Source organism: Sapajus apella, unplaced genomic scaffold, assembly GCF_009761245.1.
Source record: "Sapajus apella isolate SASKATOON/1434 unplaced genomic scaffold, GSC_monkey_1.0 scaffold43, whole genome shotgun sequence".
Lineage (NCBI taxonomy): Eukaryota > Metazoa > Chordata > Mammalia > Primates > Cebidae > Sapajus > Sapajus apella.
The window spans coordinates 18,770,791-18,793,880 of NW_022436983.1; the positions used below are offsets into that span (position 1 = coordinate 18,770,791).

The following is a 23,090-nucleotide window of genomic DNA, read 5'->3' on the forward strand; positions in this document are numbered from 1 at the left end:
AACATTCCTCAGAGGATCCCTGTTCTCCCCGTGCTGTCCCGCCCATGGGCACCCGTGCACCCTCATTCGGGCCTTGACGTCAGGCTGCCCCCTCCCGGGACCCTAATTTTCTCCCCATCCGGAGCTCACTCTTAAACCTGGCAGAGGAAGGAAGCTACATTGCAGCCACTCCCAGGCCTTCTGTCCACCAACTTCCCCTGCTTGCCTTGAGCGTTTCCACTGAGCCTTCCCCAGCCAGTCGTCGTCTCAATTTTATTTTGTTTTGTTTTTGTTTTTGTTTTTGTTTTTGTTTTTGTTTTGAGACGGAGTTTCACTCTTGTTACCCAGGCTGGAGTGCAATGGCGCGATCTCAGCTCACCGCAACCTCCGCCTCCCGGGTTCAGGCAATTCTCCTGCCTCAGCCTCCTGAGTAGCTGGGATTACAGGCACGCACCACTATGCCCAACTAATTTTTTGTAGTTTTAGTAGAGACGGGGTTTCACCGTGTTGACCAGGATGGTCTCGATCTCTTGACCTTGTGATCCACCCGCCTCGGCCTCCCAAAGTGCTGGGATTACAGGCTTGAGCCACCACGCCCGGCCTGTTTTGTTTTGTTTTTTGTTTTGAGACAGAGTCTTGTTCTGTTGCCCAGGCTGGAGTGCAATGGCACGATCTCAGCTCACTGCAACCTCCACCTCCTGGGTTCAAGCGATTCTCCTGCCTCAGCCTCCCTAGTAGCTGGGACTACAGGCACATGCCATCATGCCTGGCTAATTTTTGTATTTTCAGTAGAGAAAGGGTTTCACCATATTAGTTAGGCTGGTCTCGAACTCCTGACCCCGTGATCCGCCCACCTCAGCCTCCCAGAGTGTTGGGATTACAGGCGTGAGCCACCGCGCCCAGCCTTGTTTTCAATTTTGCATCATCCAATCATCAGTAATATTACACACACTTTCTCGCTTAATCCTCACAACAAACCTGTGAAGCGATGCTCATTGTTCCCATCTTGAAACGAGTCTCCAGGAAGTGAAGTGACTTGCCCAGGGTTACTCAGCCAGGTGGAGTTTTGGGGGTGTTTTTTTGGCACTGCACCCTCACCTCCCTACCTGTTTTCCCCAAAGTAGGAAGGAAGGCCTTTCAAATCAGAGTATCTCACTCTCTGACCCCTAGACCAGAAGAAGCGTGAGCCAGCCAGCTCAGCCAGGCTCTGTGTCCTTGGAGGAAGTGCTCCCGTGCCCCTTAATGGGAAGGGAGGGCGCCTGATGCTCTCTCTGGGTCTCCCCTATCCTGTCAGGTGTAGGTGGCAAGCGTAGCTTATGCAAGCCTTTCTCCTGCTGTTCCTAGAGAGCGAACTCCACGTTTCTGGTCCCATGTAAGGTGCTGATGGCCTGGGCTTTCCGAGGCCTCATCTGATGCCTCTGCAGTTCCTGTTCCCCACCAGGCCTCAAGGCTCCGGGTGAGAGAGGGCCTAGGCTGCCCTCCTGTCACTCCTTTGCCACTTCCCTCCCTTGTCCCCAACATGCTCTGTAATAAAATCAGAGAAGACTGATTGGGTAGTTCTAAGTGCTTTTCCTTTCAGTGGGATGTTGTCAGTTCTGCCCTTTCATGGGGTGGGGCTCCCTCCTGGGGCTGACTTGAGCTGAAATGCTTTGGAGGACTATCTTAGTCACCAGAGGGCTTGAGTGACTTCCCCAAAATAAGTTTGTGATAGAACAAATGGTAGGACTTACCGTTTTGAGAATCTGGTGCTTTCTGTTGAGAAAGATCCTGATGTTAAACTCATTGTCTTAAAAACAGCCTGAGGCAGGCATGAGGTGATTGATTTATTTTTTTAAGGAAGTGAACTTCCAGAAAAACCTGTAAAAGAAGGAGGGAAACAGAAGAGGGAAAGGAAAAATGCTGAGCAGAAACAGAGTCTCAGCCCATCCTTGGCCTGAACCACACTGCAGAGTTGAACCAACCTTTTGGACCTTGTATTAGTCATTGGTTTGGGAGATGAAGGCAATTCCCAGTTTAAGGGGTTCCATTCTTCCTACAAGGGGATCTGAGTGAGGCACCAAATCAGCATCTATGCCCAGGAAAGAGCTAGCATGGACTTCCATGATCTGCCATTGCACAGAAGGGGAAGGTAATGATTAAAACACAATGTGCCATCCTGGAAGGAGGGCTAGTCAATCTTCAGGAAATCAATCTTCAGCATTTGAAATATGGTGGAGATCAGAATGGATGACCTCTGAGGTCTCATGCTAGGACCAGTAACATCATTTGCAGAGCACAGTTAGAAAATTAATCATTACAAGAGGACAACAGCAGAGTACTAAACCAAGTACAGAGTTCTGAGAATGGGGCCCGTTTACCCATGAAACCAGCTCTGTCTCTGGCAGAGAGGATAGCAGGCTTTGGGACCAAGAAACCGCAGCGTGGGAGCCAGGCACAGCCTGAGGCTGTGCTGAAGGCAGAGGAGGAAATGTGACCCAGGAACTGAATGCCACAGAGCCAGGACAGTGAGGGCAGGAGCACAAAGAGGGAGTGGGTTAGTGAGCCTGGAAAGAATGTGGCTCTTCCTACAGTGCCGCTGGGGTCTTGAGCATGGTACCCATCTAATGAGCAAACTCACTGAATATACCGTGTTTCGGGGGTGGGGCGGGGGGAGGCTAAAATAGAAGAAAGCTGCAAAGTGCTGGAGAGCAGGAGTCAGAGGAGAAAAAGGCCTATTCTGCCCATTCTTGCTGGAGAGAGGCTTTGCAGAGGGCCTTGCCTGGGAACGGTGAACTGGGAAGAGGCCCAGGGCTTGTACGCCAGGGTGGGGATTATGATAGTTTGCCCTAGGGGTAGGAGCAGCATACACCGCATATTTTAGGGGTCGAGCAACACAGTCAGCCCTCGGCTTCCAGATGTCAAGTCGGATGGGGGCTAAACGTGGGGGATGCGACGAATCATGCTCCGGAATCTCCAAAGGCCACCAACTCTTCCGGGAGGCGCAAACCTCTGCGGGGCGTGGCCTCCGCGGGATCGGAGCGTGCGGCCGCCAGCGCCCCGCCCCCTCAGGGGCCGCGCTCGCCTCGCCCCCGGGCTGGACCCGCCTCCCGAGGGTGCGCGGAGGCGCGGCTTGGTGCGCGGCTTGGTGCGCAGCTGCGGAGGATCGCTTCCGGGGGGCGGGTCAGCGGAAGTGAGGGTGGTTGAGGCCCACGGTGGAGGGAGGGGACGTGAGGTGAGTCCCGGAGCCGGAGCCTGAGGTAGGAAAGGTTCTAGGGTGGCGCGGAGGCGGGAGCGCGGCCTTCCAGCCAGTTAGTAGTCTACGTGCCAGGTGCTGTGTGGAGCCAGCGTCTGCTGTTCCCGCGCGAGTTCTCGCGGGAGCCGCTGCTGTCCCCCTCACTTGGCCGCGGGGGAAACTGAGTCCCTGAAGGGTAGTTGCTTGTCGAAGTCTCGCACCAAACAGTGAGCGAGCCAGACCTGAGGCTTCTAGTTTCGGCCTCCCTGCTTGACGGGCCGGGCTGCCCCGCCGCTCGTTTTGAGACCTGGCCGCAGCTCGGAGGCTCCCGCGCACTCGGGTTCCGGGCCTGTGGGTCCAAGGGCCTCTGGGCAGGCGGCGAGGACTTGGCCGACCTTGGCCCAGGTCAGGGCAGCTGCCACGGGTCGAGGGGTGCGGCGCGCCCTGGGCCGGGCCGCATGGAGACACGGTCCGCGCGGGCCTCTGGCCGCTGCGGTGCGCGGCAAAGTTTCACTGAGCACGGAGGCCTCCGTGGGGACGCCCGGGACCAAGAGTGCGGAGCGGGGCCCTGCGCTGGGGGAGCTCCGGCTCTCCTGAGGGGGTGTCTGCTCTCAGACAGCAGCGGCAGCCTCAGGAGGGTTGCGGGCGCAGAGATGGCAAGACCCACCGGTGCAGCCGGCGAACCGGGGGAAGATCTAGCCAGTGACACTTGGGGGCAGAGGTGTCATCTGAGTTGGTGTTCCCCTTGATTCGTTTATTTCAGCGCGTCGAAGCGCTTGCTGTGTCCTAGGCAGACACCAGGCTGTGCGCGGGGATCACAGTTTTCCAGTTCCTCTCGCGAGCACTCCGAGGGACAGGCAGGGTGCTCGGGGCGCACAGGAAAGGACCTGACCCTGTCGCAGGGAAGGGACGTGATGCTTGAGCTGAGCTCTGAGGCATGATGAAGAATGAGCTCGGCGAAGGGGGGCTGGTATTTGATGCAGGGCTCAGAGGTGGGGTATTGGGGACTGAGCGTCAGTGTGGCTGGAGAGCAAGGGTGAGAGCAGGAGGGCTGGCTGCGAAGTGTGCAGGCCTTGGTGCTCCGTGAGTGTGGTCTAGAAAGCGCAGAGAAAGATGGGTTTGGGCCTGATTGTGGATTTTATCTTGTTGGCTCTAGTAAGCCAGTTTTAAACGGACTAGCCATGGGATTAACAGTGTGTTTGGGAAGGATTCCTCTGGCTGTGTGTGAGATTTAGGCCCAGCTAGGTCTTTGGAGATAAGGTCGGAGAGGAAAGTGAGGAACACAGAGACGTACTGTTAGTGCAGTTTGTGGCCGGCACTGACATTCAGTACAGAGCCTGGCACACAGAGGGACTCTTAAAAAAATTGAACTGAGCCGAGATGGAGCCCACGCAGGAGATGGCAGGACCTGGACGAGGCTTTGGGTGCTTTCCACTGGCATGACCACTGAATGACCTGAAGGAAGTGCCCTTCCCTCTCCAACTTTCTTTCCCCATGTGTATGGTAAAGTGAGTGATACCTCCTCTCCCAAGGGTGGAAGACCCTCCACGGGAGGTCTCCAGAAAGAGCTGCTTTGTCAATCTAGTCTGTCCCCCGTTCAGAGCCTGTCCAGGGTTCCCCAGTGACTTCTCATCCGGGCCTCATGACTTGACCCCTACTTTTGTAGCTTTAACATACTCTGCCCCTCTTCACATATCCTTTACTTTGCTGTGCTGGGCCTGTGCTCTTGCTGTTCTGTCTTCTTTTCCTACTCCCTGGAAACTCATTACAGAGCACTAGAGCTGGAGCTCTGACCTCATCTGGCTGCCTGCCTAGTGATATTTAGCTTTTGCTAGAAGTATGTATTCATGTCCTATCACTGTGCTGGACAGCGAGTTCCTTGAGAGTATGACTGTGTCTTACTCCTTCCATAGCCCCTATGGTGCCCAGCACAGGGCCTGGCACAAGTGGGTACTATTGGTGTTTGATGAACAAGTGAATGAACAAGCACACTGATTGCATCTGCTCACCACGCAAGGACTGCTGTGAAGAGCAGTCAGATGTCACTTCACCTATCTGTGTCATAACAGTTCATTAAGCACTTTTTCCCAGATAGAAAAGCCAGCGTTCAGAAAAGTTAAATAATTTGCCTGTAGCTACGAAGCCAGAAGGTGGCTGAGCAAGGATAAACCTTTTTGGCTCTTTTTGTCTGTAACTCAGGAGACTGAGATTGGCATGAGCTGCTGTTTGTTCTCCTGTTCTCTCTGATCTCTCCCCTTGCAAGGAAGGGCCCGGCAGTGCTTTTACATCTCATTTTCCAGAATGAATCCTGGCCTTGGATAGGACCTACAATTTGGCTCTATGCGGTTTGTAGCTACCAAAGGGTTCCATTTACATCTTTAGAAGTTTTGCCTCAGCCAGGCATGGTGGCTCACGCCTGTAATCCAAGCACTTTGGAGGCCAAGGTGGGCAGATCACCTGAGGTCGGGAGTTCAAGACCAGCCTGACCAGCATGGTGAAACCCCGTCTTTAAAAAAATAAAAATAAAAAAGAAGTTTTGCCTCAGGAAACCTTAGATCCTAGGAAGGCTCCTGGGTTTGCCAAGCTCACTAGGCAAATCTTGAACAGAAACTTTGAGAGTCTGGACTTAGAGAAATGTTGGGTGAGGGCAGCCTCTTGGGCTGATTTTCTCCCCTGTGAAACATCGGAGAAGTCTTGGTGTTAGTCATGGCTCTGCAGGGCCTGGTTTTGTGTGGCTGGTGTGGTGACCATTGAGTTCTCACTGTGGGGGTTGTTTCACAAGAGGGAAATCTGGTGTTCCTCCAGATGGCCTGATATGAAGGAGTTACGCCTCCCGCCTTCCGGAGCTGCCCTGTGGCTGCCTTGTCCTTCAAGTGCAGGAGCTGGTCCAAATGTCAGGAATGGAAGCCACTGTGGTAAGGGGCATTCCCAGGGCAGGGGTATGGTGGGGAAGGTTGGGTGCTGGGCCTGCTGAAGTACTCTATATGGTTCTGATACTCTCCAGTTGAGTCCTCCTTTCTCCAGAAGCCTGGAATTGGAACAAGGCCACCTTTTCACTCCCTCCCCTTAAGAACCAGTTATGATTCTGGGGCACTTCAGGAGTCAGTGTATGTCTGCCTTTCTGTACAGAGGGAGGGAAGGAAAGTCTGGATTATCTCTACACCCAGCTACTTCCTCTCCCCTTCACTGGCCCTCCCAACATTGTCTGAGCAGCAGCAGGTATCCCCTTGGGTAGCTAGCCAGGGTTAGACTGGCAGCTGGGGAACCTGTCCTCATTAAGAGTTGATTTACCCCCAAAGACTGCCCTGTACCTAGGATTGTGGAATTCGGTCTCCCTGCTAGAGAGGAGAGGTCAGGGACAGTAGACGGACTCAGTCTCTGAGATTGTGGCTATCTGTCTCTCTTTGCTCCAGACTATTCCAATCTGGCAAAACAAGCCACATGGGGCCGCTCGAAGTGTAGTGAGAAGAATTGGGACCAACCTACCCTTGAAGCCATGTCCCCGGGCATCCTTTGAGGTGAGTACGTTGGAAGGGCAGGAGAGTAGAGGCTCAGAGTGCCGCTTCTGTGCCCCAAACCCCTTGGGACCGCCAAAGTAGGTTATTTTCTGGTCACTTTTCATTTTGTTATGAAATATTTACTAAGTGCTTATAATAGTTCCTGGTCACTGTGCCTTCCTGATTGCATGCAAACCTGTGACCACAAGGAACCTGGCAGGTCCCCATGGGACACCAAGTATTGTGATGCTTGAGTGAACTCTGCTTTTCTTCACCAGCCCTAATGGCTATGTAGCCAGTATTTTTATTTATTGTTTGAGATGAGGTCTCACTGTATTGCCTAGGCTAGGCCTTAAACTCCTGGGCTCAAGCAGTTCCCCTGCCTCAGCCTCCCTAGTAGCTGGGATTATGGGCACAAGCCACCATGCCCAGCTCCACTATTTTTAGTGTTTCTCTGAGGCCATAATTCCTCAGCCTGCTCTTTCTGGCCAATCTGGGCATCCTTTACTGGGGTACTTCGGTCTTACCTCTGTGTCTAGAGATCCTTTAGCACCCACGCTGCAGCAGAAGATTCCTGCCTAGTCCAGGAATGAGCTCTCTTCTGTGGTAGAAAGCTAAGTAGTATTTATTAGTTACAGCTGGCTCCCTCTAGGAACTAATGGTTAAGCACCAGCTCCAGACTGTATGGTTCAGATGTGTACATTTGGGGAGCTGGGACACAAAAGAAATACTTCTGCTTTCTACCCACACAGAGGAGATAGAAATATGTGCATAAAAGGATGTGAGGCCAGGTAGAAATAGAAATGAAGGAGCCAAATCTGTATAAAAGATGCTAAACAGCAAAGTCTTTGTAGGAACTGGATCTGGAATTAGAAGAGATGTCAGGGTTGGTATTAGGGTCAGGAATGGACGTGCATTGGGGAGTAGGGGGCAGGAAAAGCTGTCCTGTTATTCAGATTGCCAGCTATCCGTAATTGCCTAAAGGTCCTGGGCAGGAAGTGTTCCTAGCTGCCTCAGAATCATAAAAAAAAAAAAAAAAGAGTTGGGGAGTGTGGCTGACTCCATGGAGGCTGCTCCCACACTTGGCTATACCCTCATTAGTTCTTTGGTCAGATGCTGGGCAGAGACAGTCAAGGGCACAGGCTCTCATAGAGCAGGAATATATGTGAGTAGTATTAGTAATACTAGCTAACGTTTACTGAGCACACTGCTATGTGTCAGGCACTGGCTGAGTACTTTATATGTGTTTACTCATTTAATTGCCAAGAGCAAAGGAGTATTCAGCATTAATCAGGAAAACAAATGGAGGCTTCCCCTATTTTAGCACTAGTTCCTGGGTCAGTGGAAGTCCTCTGTGTGTGACCTTGGAGTATCACTTAACTCCTGTGAGTTCCAGGTTTCCTATCTAAATGCAGGTGCTATCAATCCTAGATCTGTCTACCATACCAAATAATTTGTGGCAGAAACAGTTGAATTTTACTGGTGTGTAGATATGCATTTATTATTGTATTACCTTAAGTATTATTTAAGGACTCTTACCATTTTTAAAATTTAAGCATATGAAAATATTAAATTATGAAAAGGAAAATATCCTATAATTACACAGTAATACAATAACTATTAATGTCTTAGTGTAGTCCTCTCTTTTTCTAGATGAATGTTTTTTATTTTGTTGTAATTACAGTCAACATGATTGAATTGTAATTTTTCACTTTACTCAACATCTTTATTCTCTCTGGTTGTTGCTCATTTGGGTTGAGGAGCTATCTTAAGAAATCCTATCATGGTTCCTTTTGTATAATTGTTTCTTTGTATTTAAATCTAAATATATTCAAATTATTAGGTTTGTTTAAAACAGCATTGCTGTAACAATGTAGATCTCAATTAGCTATACAGGATTATGAAGAGCTAGTCAGGAAAAATTTTCTGTTGATATAACAGGTTGTTGATGACCTTGCACTTTCACCAGAGGGCACAATGGTTTTAGACAGTAACCATCTCTATTAAAAGGTGACGTAAGCCTATCCCGTTGAAGACACAGAACCGTTTGCAGTCCCACAGACTCTCCTCTCATGCATCTCACCTCTTTTTTTGTTTTGAGACAGAGTCTGGTTCTGTCATCCAGGCTAGAGTGCAGTGGTAGAATCTCAGCTCAGTGTGACCTCTGCTTCCCAGGTTCAAGCCATCCTCCCACCTCAGCCTCCTAAGTAGCTAGGACTACAGGTGTACACCAACATACCCAGCTAATTTTTGTATTTTTTTGGTAGAGGTTGGGTTTTGCTATGTTGCCCAGGCTGATCTCAAACTTTCGGTCTCAAGCATTCTGCCTGCCTCAGCCTCCCAAAGTGCTGGGATTACAGGTGTGACCCACCATGCCTGACCAGCATCTGCCTTTATTCAGTGCTTCTGACCAGGCACCTTCTTGTGTTCCCTCTAGGAAGCATTCCTGACACCCAGTGTTGGATTAGGTACCCCTTCTGTGTGTTGTGCGGTTTTTGATGGGCTTATCATGGCATCAGTAAATGTTGATAAAATTTGCTTCTCCATAGACCCTGCCCAACATCTCTGACCTGTGTTTGAGAGATGTGCCCCCAGTCCCTACCCTGGCCGACATCGCCTGGATTGCTGCGGATGAAGAGGAGACATATGCCCGGGTCAGGTAGTTGAGGCAGTAGCTGCTCTGCTGAGGAACGGGGAACATTTTAGGAGAGGTGGCAGGCAGCAAGGAGAGAGGAATGAGAACTGTGGGCTCAGAGGGGAGCAGAACCTTCCTGTGCTACTCTTATAGGATTGGGGGAAGGAATTTCAGGAGCACACTGGCCAGCTGTCTCTAACTGACCTACTTGGTTTTTCCTGGTCCAGGAGTGATACGCGCCCCCTGAGGCACACTTGGAAACCCAGCCCTCTGATTATCATGCAGCGCAATGCCTCAGTGCCCAACCTGCGTGGGTCCGAGGAGAGGCTTCTGGCCCTGAAGAAGCCAGCTCTGCCAGCCTTAAGCCGAACCACTGAGCTGCAGGATGAGCTAAGCCACTTGCGCAGCCAGATTGCAAAGATAGTGGCAGCTGATACAGGTAGGAACCCCTGTGCCAGGGCCAGAACATGACAGGCTGTTCATTTCCCCTGGCTCTTGGGCAGGATATGGGTAGAGAAAATGGTAGTCCTTGGTTCGGAGGTACTTAGGTTCCAGGCTCTGGGGTTGTACTGACGACTGGCTAGCCTATAGTGCCTCTTAGATGGTTCTACCAGCCATTTTGGGCTGAATGGTTTGGTTAGGAACAAAATCTTCACTTAATTTGTGACCCCAGGCAGAGTCCTTCCCTTAGCCACAAAAACTGACACCCTCTTCCAAGTGTCTTTAAGATCACATCTTACATAAGCCCACAGTTGCCTTCTTTTTTTTTTTTTTTTTTTTTGGAGACAGAGTCTTGCTTTGTCGCCAGGCGCCAAGCTGGAGTGCAGTGGCGGGATTTTGGCTCACAACAACCTTCTGCCTCCCAGGTTCAAGCAATTCTCCTGCCTCAGCCCCCTGAGTAGCTGGAACTACAGGTGCACACCACCATGCCCAGCTAACTTTTGCATTTTTAGCAGAGACGGTGTTTCACCATGTTGGCCAGGATGGTGTTGATCTCTTGACGTCGTGATTTGCCCGCCTCGGCCTTCCAAAGTGCTGGGATTACAGGCGTGAGCCACAGCACCCGGCCCTTTTTTTCTTTTTGATATCTTGCTGTGTCACCCAGGCTGGAGTGCAGTGGAACAATCTCGGGTCACTGCAACCTTCACCTCCCGGGTTAAAGCGGGTCTCCTACCTCAGCCTCCTGAGTAGCTGGGACTGTAGGGGTACACTACCAGGCCTGGCTAATTTTTGTATTTTTAGTAGAGACAGGTTTCACCATGTTGGCCAGGCTGGTCTTATACTCCTGACCTCAGATGACCCACCCGCCTTGGCCTCTCAGAGTGCTGGGATCATAGGCATGAGCCACCGAGCCCAGCCAGCTTTCCTTTTTTTGGGGACAGGATCTTGGGCCTTGCTCTGTCACCCACACTGGAGTGCAGTGTGGAGCCTGCCTCCCAGGCTCAAGCAATTCTCATGCCTCAGCCTCCTGAGTAGCTGGAATTACAGGTCTGCACCACCACACCCCGCCGTTTTTTGTATTTTTAGTAGAGATGGGGTTTCACCATATTGGCCAGGCTGGTCTTGAACTCCTGGCCTCAAGCAATCCACCCGCCTTGGCCTTCCAAAGTGCTAGGATTATAGGCATGAGCCACTGCATCCAGCCAACTTTTCTGGTTTTTTTTTTTTTTTTTTTTTTTTGAAACAGAGTCTCTGTTATCCAGGTTGGAGTACAGTGGCGTGATCTTGGCTCACTGCAACCCTCACCTACTGGGTTCAAGTAATTCTTGTGCCTCAGCATCCTGAGTAGCTGGGATTACAGGCACACGCCACCACACCCAGCTAATCTTTTGTATTTTTAGTAGAGATAGGGTTTCGTCATTGCCCAGGCTGGTGTCGAACTCCTGAGCTCAGGCAATCCACCTGCCTCGGCCTTCCAAAATGCTAGGATTACAAGAATAAGCCACCACGCCTGGCCTTCCTTTTCAATACAAGAAATAAACATTCCCCCCACCACCACTGAGACTTACCCTTTTTAAGCACCTATCTTTGCTTTCCTTGTTGTTTCTACCAGGGATCACAAGTGGCTTTACCACTTCAGTTATCATACTGCTAGTGACAGTGTCCCCAAGGCCCACCCTGCAGAGTGGGGAGTTGCATGACATTATGTTTTGTTATGTTTTCTTATCTCAAATTGGTGGGCTTTTTTTGGTGGGAGGAGAGTTTGATAAAGTTGGAGATTTCGGCCTTAAAACACAGTGGCGGGGCACAGTGCCTCATGCCTGTAATCCCAACACTTCAAAAGGGTGAGGCAGGTGGATCACCTGAGGTTAGGAGTCTGAAACCAGCCTGACCAACATGGTGAAACCCCGTCTCTACAAAAAATACAAACATTAGTCCCAGCTAATTGGGAGGCTGAGGCACAAGACCCACTTGAACCTGAGAAGCAGAGGTTGCAATGAGCTGAGGTTGCACTGCTACACTCCAGCCTGGGCGACAGAGTGAGATTCTGTCTCCAAAAAAAAAAAAATGGGTCCATTTTGCAGACAAGCCCTGTAACCCACCCCTCCAGCTTTCTATCTGCAGTTAAAGCAGAACCACTGGAAATGGATGGGAAGCCTGCCTTGACCAGAGGCATGGACAGCCAACAGGTCAATATGTCCCCAGATGCTCAGGGCTTATCCTCATATTCTTCCCATCCTCATTTTTTCACTCTGCATTGAGTCAGTCATAACTCCGAAACTTACCAGTTAGTAGAACACATGGAAATCATGGTATTCTTTGAAATCTTCGTGCATTTAATTTCATTACATGGAAGTTTTATGGAAGAATTGCACTGAAACTTTCCATTTATATTTCTTGGCTACTTCTGTGTCATATGAGAGACAAGCAGAAGTAACGTTTTTTAGAAACAGAGTTTTTAGTATGTTTAGTGGTTTTAAAATATTTTTAGTGTTTTGTAGAAACTGAGGAAATTCTCTTCACTGAAATTTGGGAAGGTTGGGAGGTCTCTCACTATTCTAGTTTTGCTGAGAACATGTCTTCTAGTTCATAGATAGTAAGATTCAAAGGAGCATAGTCAGAAGCGCTAGCCTAGTTAGAGAAAAGGACAAATTCAGGCCTTAGCGCTGTCATTGCTGCTTTGGCCTGTAACAAGGCTACCACTCCACAGCCTATTGTGGAATGGGAGCTTTTAAAAGCCAAGGCCTATAGGGCTGGGTTTTCCTGCCCTCCTGGAACGCTGGAAAAGCCCAGTGCTTCTACATCTTTCTGAGCCCCCGAGTGAGCCAGCATAGTGGACTGACCCTCCACTGGCTACAGAGATAGTACCATCCTGGCTGTCCCAGAATGTCATGGTGTCAGCCCAGGAAATGAATGTTCAGTAGGCAGGGCTGCGGGGAGAAGATGTTGCTACTATGTTCTGGCCTCAATGTCCATCCATGCCTATTGTTTTCTCTTTCAGCTTCGGCTTCATTAACGCCAGATTTCTTATCTCCAGGAAGTTCAAATGTCTCTTCTCCCTTACCTTGTTTTGGATCCTCATTCCACTCTACAACTTCCTTTGTCATTAGTGACATCACTGAGGAGACAGAGGTGGAGGTTCCTGAGCTTCCATCAGTCCCCCTGCTTTGTTCTGCCAGCCCTGAATGTTGCAAACTAGAACACAAAGCTACCTGCAGTTCGTCTGAAGAGGATGACTGCATCTCTTTGTCCAAGGCCAGCAGCTTTGCAGACATGATGGGTATCCTGAAGGACTTTCACCGGATGAAACAGAGCCAAGATCTGTAAGTATCTGATGAGGAGCTCTGGTGATCTGTTTACTCTGAGTTACTCATGGCCAATGATCTAATGCAACATACTTACATAGTAAGTTCTTAGTAGTACCGTATGTTATGTCATTCATAAAGTTTCCTGACTACCTGCTTGCCAGTGTCTTGGGCCCCAGTTTGAGGAAAGAGCAACACTTTACATTTATTGGGTTAGGTCACCCAAACCAAATGTTAGGCTAGTAAGGATCTTACAAGAAGGCTCATCTAATCCAACTTCTGTTCTCAGGTGGCTTTACCACTTCATTTCTCATACTGCTAGTGATAATGTCTCTATGCCCCACCCTTCAAAGTGATGGGTTGCATGACATTATGTTTTGTTTTCTTATCTCAAATTGGTAGACATTTTTGGTGGGAGGAGAATTTCATAAAGTTAGAGATTTCTGCTTTAAAATACAGTGGTCCATTATGCAAGCAAATCCTGCAAATTCAGTGATTTCAGAACAAGGCTTTTGAGATTCACCAGGAGTTCCTAAACCTGTCTGTGTATCAGAATTGCTTGGATTCGTTAAAAATACATCTTTAACTAACTTACTAAAGTAGAACCCCAAGGAGTGGAGCTCTAGGTTTTTCCGATGGCGTATGAGGGACTTTAGGGAAAAACTTCATCTGGCAGAGAAGCCTCAGGGAGTCACCCCATTGCACAGTGTTTCTCCAGTTGTGGATTGTAGTTTCAATTGTGGTTTCAACAGCTGCACAGGACCACCAGACACCAGAGGAACTTGGTTTGAATATAGGTTTCTAGGCATTTGATCTAGACCTTGCACCTAGTTGTGCAGATATATTTGATTTTTTTTTTTTTTTTTTGAGATGGAGTCTGACTCTGTTGCCCAGCTGGAGTGCAGTGGCATGATCTTGGCTCACTGCAACCTCTACCTCCAGTGTTCAAGCAATTGTCCTACCTCAGCCTCCCGAGTAGCTGGGACTACAGGTGTACGCGACCACGCCTAATTTTTGTATTTTTACAAGAGATGGGGTTTCACCATGTTAGCCAGGATGGTTTCGATCTCTTGACTTTGTGATCCGTCCACTTCAGCCTCTCAAAGTGCTGGGATTACAGGTGTGAGCCAGTGCGCCCGGCCAGCTGTATTTGTTAATGCAGATGAAAAACTGTTTTAGGGACTGGAAGTGAGGTCTCCTGGGTTGATAAAGTTCCTGTTAAAGGGAGAGTTACTTGCCTTGGTTCCCTTTTTGTCTCCTAGGACCCATTTTCTTCTGAAAACCAGATCAGGCTAAGTGACTTTCTCATTGCTTCCTGGCAGTTGACCCATTTGGGAAGTCACCCTTAACATTCCTTCACTGGCCCTAGTCAGGTTGGTCATACTCACCTGTAGCTCTTTGGTCTTCTGCATTCCCAAATTCAGTTGCTGCTGCTTTTGGTCTTCTCTGAGCTGTTTTCTTCTGAACACAATGCTTTATAGGTTGACTCTCAAAACTTTCTCTTACTTGCCTTTTTGACCAAATTAGATTCAAGACCCTTATTGCCAGCCCCCTCCTCCCACTTGTGTCCTTGCATCAGGAGTTGGGTCAGTGAATAAGAATGGGAAAGTACCAAAATCAGCAAGGTTCAGAAATGTCACCAGCCAAACGCAGTCCTGTTTTTGCTTTGAAAGTTGAATAGTCAGTCTTGGCCCTTATATTTAGCTTAATCACCAATCAAACACCTTCATGATGATACATGTATATAAGTTCACTAGGATTTCAAGCAACTATTTTCCAGGTATCTAGGACCCTGTTATATAATGTATCAGATAATTTGGACTTCAGTCTGGAGTTGGTTTTGTTCCCATGAGTTTTTTGTTTGTTTTTTTTTTGAGACGGAGTTTCACTCATGTTACCCAGGCTGGAGTGCAATGGCGCGATCTCGGCTCACCGCAACCTCCGCCTCCTGGGTTCAGGCAATTCTCCTGCCTCAGCCTCCTGAGTAGCTGGGATTACAGGCACGCACCACCATGCCCAGCTAATTTTTTTGTATTTTTAGTAGAGACGGGGTTTCACCATGTTGACCAGGATGGTCTTGATCTCTTGCCCTCGTGATCCACCCGCCTCGGCCTCCCAAAGTGCTGGGATTACAGGCTTGAGCCACCACGCCCGGCCTCCCATGAGTTTCTTAAGTGAATGTTTTGCTGTAATTCTGGCTCTTAGAAAAAAATCATCTCCCCTGAAAGGGAGACAGGGTAGTAGGAAATCCCAAACACACCTTTTCCCCAGAACTATTAAGGGTCAGAATAGCCAAGAATCATCAGTCACTTCCCCTGCTGACCCTCTGGGGAAATGCTACTATGAAAACATAGGGCCAGAAGGCAGAAGCATAAGATTAGCCACCAGAGGCCAGCTCTTACAGATTGATGGTCCTTTGCCTACACCTTATAGCTATTTCAGGAACTAGTAAAGCATTCTAGTTAAGAGATGAGATCTGGAACCAGCTAGTTTGGTTTTGAACTCTGGATTCGCTACTTACTTGCTGAGTGACTAGTGACCCTGGGCAACTTGTATAACCTTCCTCTGCTTCAATTTCTGTACCTGTGAAAGGGAATTGTAGTAGCACCTACAGCGTAAGATTGTTGTGAGGATTCAATGAGATAATATATTCAAAGATATACAGCACTACCCAGGAAAAAGTACTCAAGCTGTTATTGTGCCTTTAGGAACCGGAGTTTATTGAAGGAGGAAGACCCTGCTGTGCTTATCTCTGAGGTCCTACGGAGGAAGTTTGCTCTAAAGGAAGAAGATATCAGTAGAAAAGGAAACTGATAACCCTCAGCTCTGCAAACTCAGTCTCATGCTCCTGGAATACCTTCAATAGCTGCCTTCCTCACTGCAGATGTTTCTGCCTCTCAAGGAGAAATCTTCAACAATCTTGCTGACAAGCTAGAGCTTGGACTGAAAGAGAAGACTGGATTGTATGCTTCCCAGACTTCAAACCCTAGCAGAAGCTAAGGCCTGTGATTTGACCTGAGACATTTGTTACAGGTAATTGTGCAGAATGAAGTGTCTCAGTTTAAAGGGTAAGAGAGAAGTTGTTTCTGGTTTTTCCTTGCCCCTGTGTGAAAATAGGTCCTAAATGACTGATTTACTTCACTGCATTAGACCCTATAATTGGTCTTACAAGACACTGTGCCCAGCTGTCACTCACTCTCAGCAGCTTCCTTGCAGCAGAGCAGGGCTGAGGGTAAGGGGCTATGTTTGTATACATGTTCACAGGGCACGGAAAATCATCTTATGCTGCTCCATCATAAACCTACACCAATGCCCAGCAATCACCCTCCTCACTTCCTTGTCTAGGTGTAGAGAGCAGGCTGTTGAACCAGCTGATACATGGTCTATTGCTGGGAAGCCTGGGCTGTTTTTTTTCCTTAAAGATATTTTATATTACCGAACAACCAAGTCTACCCTCCAGGGCCCGAGGCCTTATCAGTTCCACTGATTAAAAGCGTTCTTTTCCACGGACTTTAAGCCCAGCAGGAAAGAGAAAGGAGGAGGGGGAAAGAGCATACCATCATCTTTCTTCAAGGCCCTTGACTGCTCCTTTGGGTTGGGCCAAGGTTTATACCTACCACGCCATGCATGACTCAGATGCCCTCAGGTCCCTTTCTCTATGGTATGTATACTTTGTGTGTTTGGGTTGAAGTACTACCTGACATTAAAGGAAGGATTTGGGGAGAGAATGCATTTACTGTGTCCATCTTTTGAGTTGTTGTGGTTACCCAGTATCCTTCAGGGATATAGGATTATTGTTAATTTTAAGGTGTATGAACTTAAACAGGCTACTGGCTTCTCTTTCCTGCCCTTCTAGGGGGTTTCTTCCCCCTTTCTGTAGAGATTTTGCCCTACACTCATTTTTTAGAAACTGGGTCTAGCTCTGTCATGCCTAGGCCAGAGTGTAGTGGTGAGATCATTAGCTAACTGCAGCCTCTAAACTCCTGGGCTCAAGCGAGCCCCCCACCTTCTGGTACTACAGGTGTGTATCACCACACCCAGGACATTTTAAATTTTTTTGTAGAGATGGGGTCTTGCTGTGTGGCCCAGGATGATCGAACTCCTGGCCTCAAGCAGACCTACCACCTCAGTCTCCCAGAGCATTGAGATTATAGACATGAGCCACTGCACTCAGCTCCATACAATCTTAAAAGCAGTTCTTTCAGGAAAATGACCTGAGAGATGACATACAAGATAAAAGTAGAATTTAACATTTAAATTAGGCCAGGTACAGTAGCTCACACCTCTAATCACAGCACTTTGGGAGTTCAAGATCAGCCTGGGCAACAAGACCTCATCTCTACAAAGTAATTTAAAATTTAGCTGGCATGGTGGCATATGCCTATAGTCCCAGCTACTTGGGAGGCTGAGGTGGGAGAATCACTTGTGCCCAAGAGGTTCAAGATGCAGTGAACCATGTTCATGCCACTACACTCCAGGCTGGGCAACAGAGCGAGACCATGTCTCAAAACAATAAAAAATTTAAGTTAAAAAAAAAAAAAAAAGCAGTTCCATCTTATAACCTGCAAATTTGTCCCCTAGAGATTGTTTAAGCCTCTTAGGTACCACATTAACAACAAAGGACAATGCCTTGGGTAGAAGACAGGTCAAACTAGATACTGGTTCAGATCAGACTCAGGGCAATGACAGCATATACTATTACAGCTAGTGCTCGACTTACGACCACGGTTGGTTCCGACAGACCGGTCGTAACATGATTTGGTCGTAAGTTGAGTAGGCTGTATGCACGCGGAGATGGTAGTGCTGCCGGAAGCTGGTCCGCACTGTCGTACACCCAGCTGGGCAACGTTTGCGCTGCCAGACACGGAGCAGTCATGGCTAGCGATTGTGGTTGTAAAGTTGAATGGTCGTAAGTTGCATAGATCATAAGTTGATCAATACCTGTACAACACTGCATTTTCAAAAATAAAATTGGTAATTGTTTAATTACCTTAAGAGCCATTTTGTAAACATTTATTTGGATTCATAGTTTTACAAAGGGGATTCCATCCTATCTTGTGGGAAAAGGGTAACATAGTCACATACAGATTGTTATATAACTCAGGCTTTTTTGTTTGTTTGTTTGAGATAGTCTCTGTCACCAGGCTGGAGTGCAGTGGTATAATCTTGGGTCACGGCAACCTCCACCTCCTGAGTTCAAGCGATTCTCCTGCTTCACCCTCCCTAGTAGCTGGGATTACAGGCATGCGCCACCACGCCTAGCTAATTTTTGTATTTTTAATAGAGACAGGGTTTTAACCATGTTCGCCCACCTCAGCCTCCCAAAGTGCTGGGATTATAGGTGTGAGCCACCGCGCCTGGCCAGCTCAGGCTTAAGAGGGATATTTAAACATAAAGTATGTAACTTTAAAGTGCTGTACAGTTACCACAAAAACAAAATAACAAGAAACTAGCACCATTCTGCCTCTCTTCTCCCCACACCTGGGTTGTGGGGAGATTTGCCTAATCACTCAAAAAAAAAAAAAAAGGCGGGGGGTCAAGAGTAATCATCCCAAGCTTAGGTTGAAGTGAGTAAGATTACAGCCAGAGATTGGAAGCTCACAATTCCATAAGCAAGGTCCCAGTCAGGGATCTGGAAGGGCAAAGAGATGGCTCTGTGCAGGCTGAGTAAAAGGTGCTTTCATGGAGGAATAAATACACAATGTGCTGCCTCAGTGTTCATCATAGACTCGTTCTGGGAATCTACCAGCCACTGTCTTCCTGAGGGAAAACGATGATGCCAATCCCACTGTCTTAACAATGGTACTGCCTGCTTTACTTAACACAGAAGATGCTTGGTAATGACGGCTTTATCCCATGCCACCTTCTCAACTAAACAAGCTCACTCCTCTCTCCACCCACAACTATAGTTTCCTACATCTCTGTCATTTCAGGGTATTTTTAGAAACAAAACTTCATAAAAACATTTAGAATTGGTGCCTGATAACTGGATTACCTTCAGAGTCCTGGGTAAAGAGCAAATCAGGCTTCAGATTTTGAGTTGGCCCATCCTCCTGGCACTGAGCCCAAGGACTGTTAGGAAACAGCCCTAAGTCCTGATTCCAGTTATTGGTTACATCTTGAAAAGGAGCTCTAGTGTTGTGGGCAATGACCTGCTGACCTTCAGAATCTTCAGTGAAAAGTTGACTCCAGGAGTCCTTGTCATTCTTTTCATTATCCCAGGAAAACGCAGAAATAGGACAAGGGCTTTGTTTCACTAATTTTATGTTTTCTGCATTCCAGGATTCCCTGTAGGTTTGAAGGAGGACAGGGGCCTGCCTGTTTTCTTTGGCAGACACCTTTCTTTCCAGTTTAGTCTTGCCTAAGGGCTGACAGCATTTGTCCTCAGATAGTTTGGTATGTTTCTCCATACCCTTATAGTTTTTCTTAGATCCATGAAGCCATTCCCTTTTCATGGCAGAATCCCTTTTTTCTTCCTTTTGGTCCATCGAACAAGAACTTTCCAAGTCCTCAGTGAAGGATAAAGCCAGTGGGGTATTACTCTCTCCAGTACAGTCTAGAGTATCAGGCTGGAGCAAAGATAGCTCAGTCAAAAATGGGGTTTTCATTCTGTGGTGGCCAGAAGTCTGGAGGGACTGAGGAGAAAGTCCAGCTTCCTGGATGTCTGCAGTGGTTGAAGTGGCTAAAGGGGATGTCATGCAATCATGTGCTAAGCCTGGGATCAGATAGTCTAGCTGGGTAGCATTTTTCTTGGACTCTTTGATTTGACTTTCTGTATGAGGTGAAACATTCTTCTGGTCACTACCATTTGTCTTTCCTAAAACAGGAATGAATAAATATTATTCTGCAGAAAAACTGCCCTAAGCAGGATTTATTTGGCTTTTTCTGAAATCAATACTAGCTACTATTACTACTTACTGCAGGAGTCAGGCTGTTCACATAACTTTGTAACTAATCTTCCTGCTTTCAACCTTGCCACTTTAATGATCTCTAAAACATCAGATCTTAAATTCCCTACTCAAATACATAAATGCTTCCCATCACCTACCTAATAAAGTCAAACATCGCATATAATCAGACCACAGCCTACTTTACCAGCTGAGTTTTCATTTGTGGGTTTAATATAGGGCATATCAGTTTTGCTTTTGTTTTTTATTTATTTTTATTTTTATTTTTTTTTTTTTGAGACGGAGTTTCGCTCTTGTTACCCAGGCTGGAGTGCAATGGCGCGATCTCGGCTCACCGCAACCTCCGCCTCCCGGGTTCAGGCAATTCTCCTGCCTCAGCCTCCTGAGTAGCTGGGATTACAGGCACGTGCCACCATGCCCAACTAATTTTTTGTATTTTTAGTAGAGACGGGGTTTCACCATGTTGACCAGGATGGTCTCGATCTCTTGACCTCGTGATCCACCCGCCTCGGCCTCCCAAAGTGCTGGGATTACAGGCTTGAGCCACCGCGCCCGGCCCTTGTTTTTTATTTAATGTGGTTTTTACTAAATGGTGATCCTGGCCAAATATACATTCCTAGATATTATCTTTGAAGAAACATGGTAAACACACACTAGTTTTGTAAGGTCTTAAAGATTACATTAACCATCCAACTCTGAGAAACCTTCTGGTGACAGCGTGAAAAACGGGTTCTCCACTTCCCAAGCATTTCATTATAAAGGGAGTGAAGACACAGTTAGGAGCTAAATCAATCAGTAGGTAGAATAGTAAAACAACTACTAGGGTTTGGCCTGTTAATTTTATCAGACATCGAGTGGATTCTGTTCTGCCTTAAGATAAAGATGAAGGGCATGGAATTCCCAGCTTGGCTCAAATTGTATCAAGATCTCATTATAAAAACAAAACAGAATAACTGACTTCCTCTTTCCTTCTCACATAAGAATTATACTACAGAAACTTAGGTTTTGTGAGAATTCTCAACTTTTCCTAAGAATTCAATATAGACTAAAATACACCAGAATTTGTAAATAGAAAAAGGTTTTTTTGTTGTTGTTTTGTTTTTTAATCTGCCCTTGTTACATAAAGCAAAAGAGTGTTTACATTTTTGTTTGGAGGAGGAGGGCATTTTGAAGGTTTATGCAAAGCAATCCTGAGAATCACACCTGGCATTAGAGCACTCTTCCTCACACCCTCCAAGGGGCAGGAGCCCTGCTGTTTAAGGCCCAGCGTACTCTGAGTCAGCTGCTCCCCTGAACAGGGATCTGCAAGCAAAGAACTGCCAAAGGATAAGATACAAACCAACTTTATGTGAGCTTTTCTAAAAAAAGACATCTTTGAACCTTCATTAATCTGAGAAGCTTCACACAAAAATATCAATTATCAATTACCCTTACATTGAGGACCCACTGTGGCCAACCCAAGAAACATACCACCTAACTAATGGCAGGGCAACTCCCCAGTGCACCTCCAACACCCAAGTACACCTTTCCTTACTGCTCTGTCAGCAAATACAAATATTTAATATTAAGCTGAGCAAAACAGAACCAGAAAAGTAAATTTGTAAAAGCACATATAATACTGCTTTTCAAAAGGCAATGACTTCTTATGTTTTATAACCTCTTCTAATAGGTCAGCTAAGTTTAACACAATGCACTGGTTTCACCATTTCTCATATATGTTCTAACATGGACCAATGAACACACTCCATTTTTTGCTCTGGATAATTAAATATTCCCATATGGGTCACCATACCTGGCTGCAAGGTGAAGAAGGAAGCAATGCTTCTCTGGTGAATGCCTGTAGATGGAGCTCTTCTTTGATTAAAAGAAACCTTTGTCTGTCTGTCTCCAGGAAGGAGTGTTAACATTTTGGTGCCTGGTTTGATTAAATGTGTCTGAGAAAAAAGAGAAAAAGAATAATGAGCCTATTAATATTAAAAGACAGGAGAGATTCAGTACCCACCAGTGACCCTCTAAGAACCACACTAGACCCTTTATACTCCACTTATATAGCCTATTTGCCAGGTAGTTGGTGCTGGACATCATCTTCCATTTCCTGCCATCCTGACGGTGTTTTTCTCAGGAATCATATATTCCAATGACAGCCCAATCTTTCTGCTTCTCCATGGAAATCAGTCAAGCTGTCTAAACAAACAAGATTTGTTAAAGGGGTGGCAGAGATAATGCTCTTTTATATTTAAGGATAGTTAATGATTCTACATCAGCAGCAGTTGATGCATTTTCAGTAGTTTTAAAGTAGTCACACAGTGGTGGTTAAGAGCATGGCACAAGAATCAGTCCCAGTTCTGCCACTGCCACTTTGCTGTGTGACCGTCTCCAAGTTGCTTAATCTCTGTCTCATTCTCAAGTGTGAAACGGGGACAATAAGAGTACCTATCCATATGGCAGTTATGAAAGTTTAGTAAATTTATTCACATAAAGACTTACACAGTTCCTGGCCCATAAAAAGCATTCAGTAACAGTTGGCTAATAGTAAGAGGAGGAGCAGTGAAACAGCAGCAGTCTCACTACATTTTTAACTCAGCTACTTTTATTCTTTAGAGAGTGGAGCTGGAAGATAAGGCAAGAGAGGTTTCAGAAGTGAGTTGTCAACTAACTGTAAATATAACCTCATCCTTATTTAGTGTTTGTTTTTATTTCCATTTGCTTATTACAGAATACCTGAGAAGCAGGGAGAATAGGATTATATTCAATTCAATTTTGCTGTGTCTGCCAAAGAACAAATAAGATTTGACAATATTCATGCAGCAAGTTAGAGGTAGGCCTGAAACTTGAAGCCAAGTTATTTATTATAACTCAGAGTTGACTTTTGCATTTGGAAACTTAAGTTGTACTTTAAGTGGTTAAAAGAAGAAAGAAGGGCCGGGCGCGGTGGCTCAAGCCTGTAATCCCAGCACTGTGGGAGGCCGAGGCGAGTGGATCACGAGGTCAAGAGATCGAGACCATCCTGGTCAACATGGTGAAACCCCGTCTCTACTAAAAATACAAAAAATCAGCTGGGCATGGTGGCGTGTGCCTATAATCCCAGCGACTCAGGAGGCTGAGGCAGGAGAA

At 47.1% G+C, this 23,090-nt stretch overlaps 2 protein-coding genes and 1 pseudogene across 6 annotated transcripts in view; 1 reads left to right on the forward strand and 2 right to left on the reverse strand.

The window, feature by feature from the left end:
- Positions 1-1,813: 1,813 nt before the first annotated feature.
- LOC116566629 lies at positions 1,814-3,946 on the reverse strand (annotated as a pseudogene).
- On the forward strand, positions 3,109-16,800 carry MTFR1L (mitochondrial fission regulator 1 like). 3 transcript variants are annotated; one of them, XM_032300889.1, is made up of 7 exons: positions 3,109-3,190; positions 5,996-6,105; positions 6,604-6,708; positions 9,237-9,346; positions 9,550-9,761; positions 12,765-13,086; positions 15,777-16,800. In XM_032300889.1, the coding sequence occupies exons 2-7, from the start codon at positions 6,082-6,084 to the stop codon at positions 15,880-15,882; spliced, it is 879 nt and encodes a 292-aa protein (XP_032156780.1). In that variant the 5' UTR covers positions 3,109-3,190; positions 5,996-6,081; the 3' UTR covers positions 15,883-16,800. The 3 variants fall into 3 exon arrangements, with proteins under 3 accessions (XP_032156780.1, XP_032156782.1, XP_032156781.1); XM_032300891.1 differs by having other exon boundaries at positions 3,129-3,215; XM_032300890.1 differs by lacking the exon at positions 3,109-3,190 and adding an exon at positions 3,379-3,595.
- Positions 16,801-18,857: 2,057 nt separating this feature from the next.
- The window catches only part of AUNIP (aurora kinase A and ninein interacting protein), a 32,260-nt gene continuing 28,027 nt past the window's right edge, over positions 18,858-23,090 (reverse strand). For all 3 annotated transcript variants that reach the window (XM_032300886.1, XM_032300888.1, XM_032300887.1), the window contains exons 2-3: positions 21,769-21,910; positions 18,858-19,885 (exon numbers count right to left, since the gene is read on the reverse strand). In XM_032300886.1, coding sequence (XP_032156777.1) covers positions 19,035-19,885; positions 21,769-21,910 — 993 coding nt within the window. In that variant the 3' untranslated portion in view covers positions 18,858-19,034. The remainder of the gene's footprint in view (positions 19,886-21,768; positions 21,911-23,090) is intronic.

What these genes read in the sequence shown, in the direction of transcription:
- MTFR1L (XM_032300889.1), top strand. Translation starts at nt 6,082, where the DNA reads ATGTCAGGAATGGAAGCCACTGTG. An exon ending in CAGGAATGGAAGCCACTGTG is followed by an intron (nt 6,106 to 6,603) that starts GTAAGGGGCATT and finishes TCTTTGCTCCAG; the next exon opens with ACTATTCCAATCTGGCAAAA. An exon ending in GATAGTGGCAGCTGATACAG is followed by an intron (nt 9,762 to 12,764) that starts GTAGGAACCCCT and finishes TTTCTCTTTCAG; the next exon opens with CTTCGGCTTCATTAACGCCA.